Here is a 15,523-nt window from a genome sequence, read left to right as displayed (position 1 = left end):
TTTAGGGTGGTAGCCTCTTCATCCTCTCTCTCTCTTTTAATTGATTTATCATATGCTCATGTTCCTTTTAATGTAGTATATATTGTTACTCATGTTTGATTGATCATTGATAGGTGCAATAAAAAAAAGTTGCAAAATATGTATGAATTTCAACTTCACTGCAATGATTATTTGTAATAAAAAAGTTAAACTTTGCCTCTATTTTTAAATCAATGAAACATAAAAATAGCTTCCAAAATTACAGTGTCAATTAAGAAGTAGAAAACTGTTTATGAATTTGTAGAGTATATACATTCTCCATTTAATTTTGTTTCGCATATTTTGTTTTTCGAGAGTCAAATTATATGAACTTTCACTTATATTTAATATGTATTTTTTTTATTATATTAATATGAGAAACATTGAATCTTATAATATTTTTCATACAGATTTCAAAATATTTAAATTTAAATTTTAAAATAGTGAATTAATCTAATTCAATTCAGCGTAAAAAATAGTTAAATTAACCATAAAAAAGTAAAATATGATAAGTAAAGTGAACGGAAGTAATAATTACTTTAGAATTCAACATTGAGGTAGATATTATAGGTAGAATATATGAGACTCCTTGATGTAGATGATATAACACAATATCAAAATTTATCAAATGTTGAGTACGAAATATTAATAAAGAGATTCTAAAGTAGTTCTCAACCAAAAAAATACATCAATTATTTAGTAAATTAAAAGAAGGGAAAATTGTACATAATAACAAACTATTAATTCAAATTAAATGGTATAACCACGCTTTGATTTAATTGTGCCCTATAACAAACTGTTTGTCAGTCGCCTCTCTCCCTCAAACTCTCGCTCGCCACTCTCCCTCTGCTGCTCGCTCTCTATGTCGCTCGCCTCTCTCGCTTTATACAAACAGAAATGTATAAATTGTGTTTTTGTTTGTATAAAGCGAGAGAAAATTGTATATACACATGCAAATACATATATCTTTGTCCTATACACTTATAATTATACAATACAAATATTCCTCTGTCCAATTCTCTTTTGCCTTTCTCTCTTTTTCGCTTTATACAAACACAGATTATACAAAATACAATGTATAATTTATGTTTGTATAAAGCAAGAGAGAGAACGATATTTGATATACAAACGTTTTATTTCGATTCAATTGTATACAAATTCAAATTTTATACAGATATACAATCACATAAAATTAAATTGAGGGACTCTCAACAATTTATACAAACGAGAAGCTAACAACGATTTATACAAATGGCCTGCCAGCGAAATTATACAAATCTGAAGAGGAGCCAACGAATTATACAATTGCTTCTTTTGTATATATGTATAGCGAAATAGCCTAGTCATAGCATGTTTGCTATGGAGCACAATTATGCAAACTTTGCTATAGCATACAAATATAAATTTTGTGTTTGCTATATGTGAAAGTTGCTCTTAAAACAATATATGAGATTCCTTGATGTAGATGAATAACACAATATATCAAGATTTATCAAATGTTGAGTAAGAATTAATAAAGAGATTCTAAAGTAGATCTCAACCAAAACAATACATACCTTAATTTGACCGTAAAAATGAATCCATTTAAATATCCTAAAAAAATATAACACATACAAATAAATTTTATCAAAATAGAATATCTAATAACACGTAAATTTCTCAAGATAAATTATGAAGATGCAAATTAAAAATAAAATACTGTAAATCTGCGAAGTAAAAAATCGATATTATTCCTTTGAGTTCTCTATTTGATAACACATAATCCTACCTCAATTTAGTATAAAATAATATTAAAAAAATATAAAGAATATATTTAAACAACTTACCATACATGTCACACAATTTTTGACTTTTTGTGTGTGTAAAATTAGACCTTTCAGCCTTTAGGCATAAACCCAACAACCTGCAAAAGTGAAGCTTCACAATCACAAATAAATTGACAATATAAAGATAAATAAGGAATATGAAAGAACATAAAGAAACATAGACATTGAATGTATTAATTGCTCAATTTAATTAGATTACAGTTATTGTTCAATGTTCACGGCCATGAAAGGAAAAAAAGAGCAAAACGGATGTAAAAGGTAAAATGTATTAATTATTTGGTTTAATTAGAAATAAAAAGATTCATTAAATTGATGATAATGACTTTTGAGCTTTCTAAATTAATGTAATTAAGATATAATTTGTAGGTTTTTAAATAAATTATATAAATGTAAAAAATTGAAAAAAGATAAATGTCATTCTTGGCAAGCATGCTACATCACCTCTCGTACATCTAGCTTTATTATATATATAGATTATTAACTTTTGAACTCAGTTAATTATTATCACATGAAGTGGTTATTCTACTATCCATAATTCATAAAATTTAAATTGTAAATTTGCCTCTATCTGGGATGCAGGTACAATACGCTTGATCTGTTCAACACTTGTTGAATGTAAAAAATAATGTTCATCTTCAAGATGAATATTAGAATTATAGAACAATCTAAACACATATTAAAGAAAAACTTCATCGAAACAATAGTCAAGTCCAATTCCCCACATTGGTTAAAATGATATGTATATAACGTTAAAAAAATAATATGTTTGTTGTTTTCTATGACATAAATTTTGCTACAAATTAAAAGGAAAGTTATTGTCATGTTAAAGGCAATTTTCAAGCCAAGTCTTATGGCTATGAATCTCCATTAGTTTACTCTCTTTTTATCAAGAAAGGGCGAATATTCCAACATTTTTTGGACTATATATGTCTCCTTGTGATTTTCTTTTTATTCTATTTTATTTTATTTTTACATATTATATGATTCTGTGTATTTTAGCCAGCTCAATTACCTTTCTAATGTTCTAGAATAATCATTTCTTCAATTGCTTCTTTTTAAAACCAGGCACAATAATTTAGTTACCTTTGTTTTCTAAATCAAAACAAGTTGAAAACGTTTTGGATCAATTCTATTTCAAGATTTAAATTTGTTTTGCTTATAATTTTTGCCAGAAAAGGAAATAAAATGTTTTTTTGTCTCATTTCACCTGACATACTTTTTTTCTTAGTATGTCATAATATATTTATTTATTTAAAAACTATTAAAGTTAGCATTTAAATTTTATCCCTAATGATATGACTTTTTTTATTCCACTTGATATAAAAGTTCATTTTTTTAATCAGAAAAAATGAATAAAAAATCTTACGCACTAAACTATAACCACCATTCATTTAATTTTGAGCAACTTTCACATATAGCAAACACAAAATTTATATTTGTATGCTATAGCAAAGTTTGCATAATTGTGCTCCATAGCAAACATGCTATGACTAGGCTATTTCGCTATACATATATACAAAAGAAGCAATTGTATAATTCGTTGGCTCCTCTTCAGATTTGTATAATTTCGCTGGCAGACCATTTGTATAAATCGTTGTTAGCTTCTCGTTTGTATAAATTGTTGAGAGTCCCTCAATTTAATTTTATGTGATTGTATATCTGTATAAAATTTGAATTTGTATACAATTGAATCGAAATAAAACGTTTGTATATCAAATATCGTTCTCTCTCTTGCTTTATACAAACATAAATTATACATTGTATTTTGTATAATCTGTGTTTGTATAAAGCGAAAAAGAGAGAAAGGCAAAAGAGAACTGGACAGAGGAATATTTGTATTGTATAATTATAAGTGTATAGGACAAAGATATATGTATTTGCATGTGTATATACAATTTTCTCTCGCTTTATACAAACAAAAACACAATTTATACATTTCTGTTTGTATAAAGCGAGAGAGGCGAGCGACATAGAGAGCGAGCAGCAGAGGGAGAGTGGCGAGCGAGAGTTTGAGGGAGAGAGGCGACTGACAAACAGTTTGTTATAGGGCACAATTAAATCAAAGTGTGGTTATACCATTTAATTTGAATTAATAGTTTGTTATTATGTACAATTTTCCCTTCTATTTTTAGTAGGAACGACAATTTTAAGTGTATATTAATGAAAAACCTAAACATACTATTTAAGCACCTAAATAACTCTGATATAACAATAGTTTGACTTTTCACTAACATAGCAATAGAATTTACAAAATAGAACAAAACAAAAAATAAAATAAAAAATCAGTATATTAACAAATAATCAACGCATGATTCTACCATAAATAAGACTTGAATTCCTTAATTTACTCCATTTTATTATTTACCTTTCACAAATATCTGTCAATTATTAGTTAATGCTTCTCTCTCTAATTACCTCAAATGGTAGTATTTGTTGGTGGAAAGGGATACTATATATATTATATATATAAAATGATTTATGGTATAAGTTACTACTACATTGTATGTTGTATAAATGGTAGTATTTGTTTCAATGAAAGTTGGTATATTATATGATACAATATTGTTATGGTACATATTATATGGTGTATATATAGTATAGTATTTGTTTTAAGAAAATTGGTGTATTATATGATTCCCTGTTGATATGATATATGGTATAAAATTGATAGAATATATGGTATATGTCGATTTTGTTTTGTATAGTTAACATTATAGTGTAGTCTACTTTAGTCCCTTACTAGGAGGATCACTATGGAGCTAGCTGTATAATACTAACAGAAATCAAGTACCTAAATATTTAACTTCTACAATGATAATGGTATACCATAACAAAACACAATATTTTATCAAATTTGTATCAATAAATCACAAAACTATATAAAAAAAAAAATGCATCAAATACCAAATTAAATAGTTATCCAACTATATATATATCCAAAACATATTCAAAAACACGTTTTATATTGCCAGATGTATTGTTCCTTTATATTTTTCTTTGGAGGCATTGTTCAATCGGACTTTTCTTGAAATTGAAATCTCATCCTCAAAATCATTATCAACATGATACTCCACAATTGTAATCTCTTTCTTTTTAACGATTTGAGTGTGACAATGATAGAGTTTACACCAATGTTGTTCTCTATATTCTTTCTTTTTGATGTATTATTGGTAACAACTTAAGAAAATTCACTTCTAGATGATTGACCTCTTTCAAATCTACCGATGACAGAAGAAAAACAATCAATTCAAAGTTTGGTCTTGAACAAACAATGAGGTTGTTGATGTTGGTAGTAGATTGTCTTAAGCGAGGACTCTTTCTAGGAGGTATAATCTATATGGATTTTTTTACACCAAGAAATATTTCCTCTAATTAGAGATGATTCTGAAAAAAAAATAAAAAAATAAAACAAACCAAGCTTGTTGACAAGAAATTATCGAATAATACATTCTTCATCCTAGAAACTATCGATGTAGTTGATGAAAACCAATTAAATGATCTTCCTTGAAAAGGGAATAAGAGAAAGAAAAAAAAAAGTCTTTATTAAAGAAAGTATCCAATCATAACTCAAAAAAATAACTATAAAAAGTCGTGTAGTTCAAATTGAGTCCCATAAATTTAGCACATAACCTCCCTATCGGATCCTAAAATATATATAAAAGAAATCAAAAATTAAATATCACGTCATGTTTGTAATTAAAAATCTAGTTTTGTAAAAAAAAAAAAAAAAAAGTATATACATATATTGTTAAATAGTGTATTCTAATAATTTCTCCTTAATTAATATCTATCAAAAAAAAATTAAACTCCCACTCTTTTACATTTATTTTTGAAATCGACCTATCGCTGTCCTTATGACAAGATTCTACCGTAATCATTCTCATTAATATATTCATTATCCTTTCAAATAATGGAAAGAGATAAATAAAAAATGAAACCTTTTTAAACAAAATAATAATAATAATTGTGTGTGTCCAAACGGAGCATAGTAACAAATTAAAATTGATTAGAAATTGTAGTTTGACGTGATAGAGAAATGATGGGGGATTCTTTATGTCAATTTGTGAATTGAATATTAGGGAACAATTATAACTAACGGACAAATTAAGAAAATGGTTTTATATTAAGGCGGTTACGTGATAATGTTTAATTCTTGAAGTGATAGATACTCCCTTCGTCCCTATTTAGTTGTCCACTTTAGAAATGACACACAGATTAAGGCAACAATGATTAGCATAGTGAAGTTACAATTTTAGTCTAACAATGCTAAAAGTAGGCTGAAGACTTCTTAAAAGTTTACAATTAAACAAATATTGTTTTGTTTTAACTTGTTAATTTAGGCATGTAGTTTAAGATTAAATTATTGAAACTTAATTATAATCTTAGGGGAAAAAAAGGAATCATGACGTAAAAGGAAGAAATAAAATTATAATTAACTTATTTCTAAACAAAGAAATATATGTCAATTTTGAATGAAAGTGAAAGACACATACTCTCTTCGTCTTAATTTATGTAACAATATTTGATTGACATAAAATATAAAAAATAAAAAGTACAAAAGTTATTCAAATATATAATCTAAAAAATAAGTGATTAGTACATATTTATGTCATTATAAATCATTTTAGTAAGAGTCAGTAAATAAAATATTATTACTAAAGGATATATTTGGTACGGAAATATAAGTTGGGATTTAGTCAAGTCTCTTTTTTTTGGTTTTCTGACGATTGGCAAGTAAGCAAATAAAAATTGTTATGTCAAGAATATTTTATATAATTGAAATAAATACTATTGAGTGAGGGGTGGAAGGTGGTGTTGGGAGTGGATAAGAGACAATTTATAATTTTTCTATTTTTACTACAAAAAAAAAGTCATAAATTTGTTTTTTTTTTTAAGTATTTTTAAATTTTATTGATCCTTCAAACATAAAAAGAAATGAAAAAATGTTGTTTTATTCCTACCAAACACGTCCCAATATAAAAAGGTTATATCATTTTTTTTTTTTAATTTGATTAAAAAATATACTCATGTAAATTTAGATAGAAGTGCCATAGTGAAAAAGAGGCTAGTTTGTTTTTAGAAATGCTAGTAAATTCTTATGTTTTTTAATTTCGTTTTTCATTTAGTATTCTGAAGTCTGAATATATTAAATTTCTATCGTATAAACTCGAGATATGTGATTACTGAAGGAGCATCCCTCTCTCTAAACTCCACTAGATGTTTTGGTATTCCTAAGGATGATGATATGAAAAGATGAAAGAGTCCCTACTAAAAGGACTTTTGGCAGGGTCATTGGTGGCACACGTGATGGCACGAAGGGACAATAGAATAAGGCCATGTTCATTTGTATCTAGTCGTATAAACGTCCACGTACATTAATAATACTCCCCTAACGAGTGCCCAGTATACTTTAACAAGGGTATCATCAATTTCCTAAACGTTTTGTCTTGTTAGTGAGATTTTAATACTTATTTAATAGTGGTAATTATTTAATAATTGTATTTGATTACTTCTCAAATCAGTTCTCATGGCTCCACCATCCAACATTAATCATTGCAAATATAATATATATATTGAATCATTTTTATTAGTTCGTATGTTTACTTTTTCATTTTTTTAATTATATTTTAATAAAAAATCTGATTCAAACATTATCTTCTACATATAAGAACTTTGTTAGGTCGTTACATTTTCAAAATAAATAAAAAAGTTTTTCTTCATTTAAGGATACTACTTAATAACAAGTCTAAGATCAATTTTTTTGAATAATTCAAGAGAAAGCTGTAATAGATATCCATCCTGAAAGTTTGGATGAATAATTCAAAAGTTGTATTACTATAAAGAGATTGAAATTTGCATAGCGAATTACAATAATATATTTTTTCCATCAAACAAGAAATATTAACCAGATAAGAAAATTAACTTTTAAAAAAAGGCTTAACAAAACAAGTTAATAGGAATTTTCAAAAGGAGCTCCTACTATTTAATTACTTGGCGCTTGAAACTTTTTTTAGTTTTTGACGATGAAAATCAACTTCTTCAAAAAACCAAAACGATACATCTATTTATTTAATTGAACTTGGTCACGAGAAAAAGTCCTAGGGTTAGATATATAATTTGTAGGATAGTGAGAATGTAACTAGTTATGAATTTATAAACTTTCTTTAAATCTTAATTAGTTAAAGATGAATATCTTTGGAGATTTTAATTTAAATTATTTCTTATTATGTTTTTTAATATTAAAAAAATGATTCTTTCCATTAATTTTATGTATACTAATTAAATAAGTAATTAAACATTAATATTTTCATATATATGTGAACAATAATTTATTATCCTTTCATTTTAATTTGTTTGTTAGATTTTGAGTTAATACAAAATATAAAAAATAAACAATACTTTTGAATATACCAATTATCTCATATCAAAAGTTAAAATCAAAGAGTTAATAAAAAAATTATTATATATTTGAAATGTATAAAAAAAAACCGACTATTATAGTCTATATGGCAGTTAAATTGTTCACATCTTTATTAGATAATACTGTATAATTACACACACCTAGGAAACCAAAAGAAGACTAAAAATAAAATTCGTATGGTCGAAAACACCGCAGATTTACGTCTTTCTAAATCAACCACACCAAAACCTAAAAGATAAAAGCAAAAAAAGGAAAAGTTTCAAACCCCAAAATACATAGTATAGTGTTTAGTGTGTATCACCATCATCATATTCTTCATCTTCTTTCTTTCTCTCTCTCTCTCTCAACGCTTCAGAATTGCATGCACCCTATAATGGAACCCTAAAACTACGCTCTTCCTTATATAGAGTAAGTATATCAAAACTCTGAAAAGAGTAAATCTTAAAATGGCTTGTTCTTGTTTGAGCGAGGATAATTGGTTCGCTCTTTCTCAAATGCGCACCACCACCACCTTGCAGGTGGAAGATCCACAAATAATCGGACCCAATTCCGCCGGCATGCCCGAATACCGTTTAGAAAAAGTTTTCCCTGTTTACGCTGTTGGCGTTTCGGAACCCGACCCGAACTTGATCGTCTCTGTCGCTAACACCGCTTCTACTCTTGGTGACCCTATTTGGGATGCTGTTAAGCTTGAAGCTAAGCTTGAGGTCTGTTTTTTCTTCATAAAGATTCTATCTTTACACTTTAGTTTTTTAACCACCGTGTATTGACCAACTTGTGTGCACCCAGCTGTTTTAATGCTTTCACAAGAATCAAGACACGTGCAAGTAAAGTTTAAACAGATGAAAAGAAATCACGATTTCATTGGGATTTGAGCCTGCTTTACACATAATTTGACCACAAGAGAACTGTTTCATTCAAGTTAACAAAGAACCAGTTGTTTTCATTTCTATCTCTTTCTATGTGAAGTTTTTTTTTCTTCGTTTCTTTTGGTAATAGTCTTTCTTGGGGTTGGATTTATGTTAGTGGTATAGTTGCTAAAGACTTAAAATTAGTATATTGGAGTAATAGTTTAATCGGTTGAAGCAAGTTACTTATCCTTGTTTCCAAGTTACCTATTCACATATGCTATAGATAGTTACTTGGAACTTACTTTTAAGCTATGTTGTTAGGACCCTCCGAAAATTCTGCAACACTGTGTCTACATAGACTTTTGAAGGATCTGACACACATTCGACTCTATTTTTAAGAGTTTGAGCAACATAGCTTTTTAGTCATGACCTGATAGATTAATTCCAGTGGTGGATATCAATCAAACCCAAGTTCTAATACTCTATTGTTTGTCTTAGATCAAATGGATGTTTTTCCAGTATCCGGTGTTTGTAAGCTTTCATAGTGGAGTTAATGTAACAAATTTGGTAGTTTGATAGTGGAGTTAATGCAACAATTTGATGATGGAGTTAATATCACAAATTTGATAGTTTGATGGTGGAGTTCATGATAGTTTGAGCTGAGGGTCTCCCGGAAACAGCCTCTCTACCTCCACGAGGTAGTGGTAAGGTCTGCGTACACTCTACCCTCCCCAGACCCCACCTAGTGGGATTTCACTGGGTATGTTGTTGTTTTGTTGTTGATGGTGGAGTTCATGTAAAAAATTTGATAGTTTAATAATGGAGTTAATGTAACAATTTGATGGTGGAGTTAATATCACAAATTTGACAGTTTGATGGTGGAGTTCATGTTAAAAAATTGATAGTTTGATGGTGGAGTTAATATCACAAATTTGACAGTTTGATGGTGGAGTTCATGTAAAAAATTTGATAGTTTGATGGTGGAGTTCATTTAACACATTTGATAGTTTGATAGTGGAGTTAATGTAACAATTTGATGGTAGTTAATGTAACAATTGTTTTCAGCTATCCATCATCAAGAGAACATGTATAATAAAGATCTGAAATCTACTATGTAAATTTAGGTAGCTGGATTCTCTCAATTTGTTAGTTTTGTATAGATTTTGAAAATGTGTTTAGCTGATAGTTTTGTGGTACCATTTAATGTTGTTTCTATTATGAGATCCAGGCAGAGAAGGAGCCAATATTAAGCAGCTTCTTGTACGCGAGTATTTTGACTCATGATTGTTTGGAACGGGCATTGAGCTTTGTTCTTTCCAATCGTCTGCAAAATCCTACACTTTTGGCAACTCAATTAATGGACATATTTTCTGATGTAATAATGCACAATCGGTGCATTCAATGCTCCATTCGACTTGATTTACAGGTGCACTCGGGATTCCATGAATCTCAAATATATTCTATCTTTGTACTTTTTGACAAGTACTAACAGTTCCTTTTGTCCCTCATCCTTGACAGGCATGTAAAGATAGAGATCCTTCATGTTTGTCATACTGTTCTGCTCTTTTGTACCTTAAGGTGCTGTCCTTTTATTTATTTTTAATTCTATTTAGATGATTATTGTTAGTATTTTTATTTTATTTGTTCCTATGTCTTTCCCTCATCGGGACCTAATTTTATTTCCCCTCCAGTTTGTTGAACATTTCCTTACAGTTACATCAACTTCTTTTCTAGATGCTAACAATTAAAATGCTAAATCCAATGAACTTGTAAAGGAGCCTCACTATGTTTACGTTCTCCTAAATTATAGCAAGGCAAACTATCTTTTTGCAAGTCCGTTTCTTATCTTAATACCCTCCAGGCTTCATATCAGTGTTTCTTTATCACCGCCTTTTAGTTGATTTATAGAGAGAGGAACACAAAACAAGAGAATTGTGGTTCTCAATCTACTGAGGATTTTGCTTTTCTGATATTTGATTTCAAATTGTCAAAATCCTGATATCAAAACTAATCTGTTTAGGGTTATCATGCTTTACAAACACATCGAGTTGCACATACGCTATGGAATCAAGGGCGCAAAGTCTTGGCATTGGCGTTACAAAGTCGAGTTAGTGAGGTAATCTTATATCCTCTACTTGGTGATCGCCATCATTGTCATTTTCATTAGCACTGGACCTATTGCTCTATGTTACTTCATTGTGATTTAAAACTGTCACTTCAATACAGGTTTTTGGGGTTGATATACATCCAGGTAATCATTCAGTTTCTCCACCCCTCCATCTGCACCAAAAGAAATGGCTTCTGTTCGATTCCTGTCAATTTTATTGTCACAAATTACCTTTGCTAAAACTACCAGTGAATTATCTTATTAGTGGACCTGCATCGATAATTATGACTAGGTTATACCTGTTTTTGCCTATAAAACAGCTGCCCAAATTGGAGAGGGAATTCTTCTGGATCATGCGACTGGTGTTGTAATTGGTGAAACTGCCGTCATAGGGAATAGAGTTTCACTTATGCAGGTGAGTTATGTCGATTCCTCTATGTTGGGTGTTGATGTGTCATTTAATACCAATTTCCTGCACTGTAGATTATCTGATTGGGGGAGATAAGGTAATTAAGCTTTTGCTTCGTTTTGCTTATTCACTTTGCCTTCATATTAAAAGATTTAACAGATATTTGAGTATCGTGGCTATGGTAAAATACAAGTATTTATATGCCTGACAACATTTATTAGAGTTCTTTGAGCATACAATGTTAACAAATCATTGATCAAAAGTTTTCATTGTCTTGTATTAGTATTTTTTTTTTTCATTAACCAAAAAATGATAGCAAATTCTGCTATTGTAAAGGCTGGTAAAGATGTTGCACAACTAGATCCTTTTCCTTTGGAGCTTCTCAGCAATGGTTCCCTAGCCCTCTTAAGCGATTGATTGAATCCGAGTGGATGTTCAGGAGTACCTTTCAATGAGTGGACTGTGTTTTAAGTTTAATCTATAATTTTAAATTTTACAAGTAAAAATTCAGTTCGTCATCTGTCACTTTTCAATCGTTTATCCTTTTATGTCTTAAATTTTTTGAAAAACCCTTTAAAAATTACTCTAGAGCCCCCTACCCTCTCCTCCCAACGATAAATCCTAAAAATCATTTTAGCAATATTTTCCTCGACTTCTGTTCCTACATAAGTCACCCCCCCCTCCCCCCCTCCAGAGCTCTGCCAGTTCATGAGTGTGGATTCTTTTGCTTGAATTTATTGTAGCAGGTAGGGTATACCATCTAATCTATGTGGCATGTGATGCAGAGAGTATAGATAGTACAAGAATCAGTTCATACACCCACACCCACCAGAACAGAAACGTATTTGTGGACATGAGTGGAATCCGGTCAAAAAATTCTTCATATGAGGGCAATAGTATTGTTTTTGTGTAGTGATTTCTAGTGATGTCTTGAGGTGGCAACTAGCGGGAATCCTTCTATGTGAAAGGAAATGGATTCCTTAAGCATCTATTACCTAAAGAATCCATTCCATCACCTTGAATATCATCAATCTGTGCTTATATAAGCTGGGAAACTTGAATCTCATGGGAAAGTTCATACTGCCTCTATCCTGAAGATAGTCTAAATCTCCGCTTTGGTCGGTCTCAAAGCTGTGTCCACTTTTCTTAAATGGGAAATTAATAAACTTTGCGCAACAAAAAGTTTGGATGTTTGCTACACTCATCAGTATTCTTCCATCTTATTCTTCTGTAACACTAAACTCAAAATACAGCTCACATGTCCTTGCAACAAAATACTAAACAACTCGTATATTTAAGTGCACAAAGTCAAAGCTAATAAAAATTGGGAGGGATTAGTAGCATTTTATTTGCCTCGGCCAATTTAGGGAAGAGTTATTATACTTGTCAGTGGACAAACTTAAACTTTCGAACCCTGTATCGTATAATGAAGCCCATTTATTGGCTCCCAGGTACTGAGCAGGTAATAAGTAGACAGTCCATCCCTGTGAACCCGTGCTCTGACCAGCTTAAACTTTCAATTTCCGAATCCTATTAGGAAGCTCATTTATTGCCTCCCAGCTGCTGAGTGGGTTATGAGTAGACTGCAGATACCCACGCTCTTCCTTTTGTATTTGTATTAACACAGCATAACTTATTATTTATTCTCCTCATCATGTCTGTAGATTCATTTTTGTGGAGATGCTTGTCGGTAAAAATTCTGTTTAGTACTCTTTTTTTCACCTGAATATATTTTGCACAGGGTGTAACCTTAGGAGGAACTGGGAAAGAAATTGGTGATAGGCATCCCAAAATAGGTCAAGGTGCACTTATTGGAGCTAGTGCAACTATACTTGGAAATATAAAAATAGGGGAAGGTGCAATGGTTGGTGCTGGTTCCCTTGTGATGAAGGATGTTCCTCCCCACAGGTTGAGTATTATATATCTTATATTTCTGGTTTATCTGTAAAGTAGTTCTGATAAAACATTGATATACTGGTTGCAATGTGCCGTCCTTTGGTTTTACAGTATGGTGACAGGAATACCAGCAAAGGTGATTGGTTATGTAGATGATCAAGATCCATCTTTAACTATGAAGCATGGTATGTCAAAGATATTTGCTTTAGTAGCAGTATACTCTTTTCTCTCGTAACTCGCTCTACTGCGGTTAGTTTTGTTATGATATATATGCCACATATGCATGTATCTGTCCTCTCTTGCAAGAGTTAACTCTTTTGTACTATTTACTTGAGGAATAAGAGGAACAATATGATGGATCTTCTTTATTAGGTTGTTTGGGTCTTGGAGGATGGTAAAAGGGGGAATTCCGACTCTAGAGGTTTTCCTGGAATATCTGATTGGAGTTGCTTTGTTTTAAAAACATATGCTTGTCTACATGAATATGGGAAACAATAAGGGGGAGAAAAGAGATTCAACATTTAATCCCTACCCTAGGGTTTAAGTAAGTGGCACAATAGGTTTGGAAATGAGAGAGAGGGTCTCTAAGTATTTATTGAGCAGATTGATGTTATCCTTTTTACTATTAAAACACAGAGATAGTCATAATATGAGTGAAGCCAGAAGGTGCCATGAATTAAAACAAACGATATCCTAGATGGAAACTTTAAACAGAAACGTGAAGGTGTAATACAATTAGAAATGTAAAGAAAACGGAAGGTCATGGACCTGTCATGATCAGTGTTCTTCTGTACTCTATCAAATTATGATGATGTTTGATAAAGTTGAAGTAAGAGTCATAATGAGAAGACTTTCTCGCTAGAATTGTTTCTAATTTCTTTGAATTAGGAAGCGTTGACTTATTAGACCCCTGAAATATCACCAGTCTAATATCCTGATGGCTCATACTTACTCGTGTTATACTGAAACATTCCTTTGTAGTTTACAGTGATTGCTCATGAGCTACCTACCAACAGGAAACTTTTATTGTCTTCTTCTTACCCTTTGCTTAGAAGTTAACTGCTCATTGCATTCCATTGTCATATTGCAGATGCCAGCAAGGCGTTCTTTAAACAAGTAGCCATTAGCTGCAAGGAAGCAAGATCCAATGGTGAGATTTCATTATGCCAGTATGTTGTTTAAAGTAGGGATATATTTGCCTTAGTTTGGAACAAACCAAGAGTGATCCAGTTGAACTTGAGCTTTGCCCTTACAGCAACTTCTGCCTGGAAGCTAGCTATATCCTCTTTGCCACATCCAAATCAATGATAAAGATGTTATAAATATTCCAAATAGGGGTACTTCTGAAGTATATCCTATAGTATCTTTTGCTGTTTCCAAACTCTAGTAGTCGAATCTGTTTGAAAAAGTTTTACTTGCCACTTTTAGCAGGCTCAAGTTTTTGTTGTAGTAGTAGCATCACATAACTCTTCTATGCATCTCTTCTTGGCAGGAGCGGTTGCTTCAAAGGACGATGGCTCAACATGAGATTAATGAAGCACATCTTCATTTGACTATTAACCCCAATTCACTTCAATGTGTGAAAATGATTTTAGTATTTTCACCATCTTTAATACTACTATAGGATTTCTTAAAATAGAAAAAATAAAGCTCCTTCTCCTTTAAAGATTGATCATCATTCAATCGACGTGTAATGCCATGTAATGTGTGCCGTTCTAAATTATGTATTTCTTTCTCCAGCAGATTTGTCACTTTGTATATTTGTTTGAATTAATGCTATAACGAAATATTGGAACATACTGTTTATTAATGTTGACTGGATTCAGCAATATTGGTTATATTATTAATGTAATAATAGATTAAATTATTAATAGTTTATATTTCATATTCCATTAATATCTTCATATATATGAGTCGGTGAAAGTACTTGAGAGAAATTTATTACCATGTTTCATGTTGCCATCGAAATAGAAAAGAAAAAGAATAAGAGGCATA

At 30.6% G+C, this 15,523-nt stretch overlaps 2 protein-coding genes across 2 annotated transcripts in view; both read left to right on the top strand.

Annotated features, from left to right (window-relative positions):
• LOC125822796 (catalase isozyme 2) overlaps positions 1-15,523 on the top strand; it is a 184,115-nt gene that overhangs the window by 67,913 nt on the left and 100,679 nt on the right. The window lies entirely within an intron of this gene.
• On the top strand, positions 8,626-15,360 carry LOC125822811 (serine acetyltransferase 2-like). Its single transcript, XM_049502271.1, has 10 exons — positions 8,626-8,972; positions 10,345-10,542; positions 10,635-10,694; positions 11,137-11,232; positions 11,343-11,367; positions 11,544-11,638; positions 13,374-13,540; positions 13,640-13,713; positions 14,619-14,678; positions 15,021-15,360. The coding sequence occupies exons 1-10, from the start codon at positions 8,712-8,714 to the stop codon at positions 15,053-15,055; spliced, it is 1,071 nt and encodes a 356-aa protein (XP_049358228.1). The 5' UTR covers positions 8,626-8,711; the 3' UTR covers positions 15,056-15,360.

Source organism: Solanum verrucosum, unplaced genomic scaffold (assembly GCF_900185275.1).
Source record: "Solanum verrucosum unplaced genomic scaffold, falcon-dt-bn FXZP01000103.1, whole genome shotgun sequence".
Lineage (NCBI taxonomy): Eukaryota > Viridiplantae > Streptophyta > Magnoliopsida > Solanales > Solanaceae > Solanum > Solanum verrucosum.
This window is presented reverse-complemented; position numbering and strand designations above follow the sequence as displayed.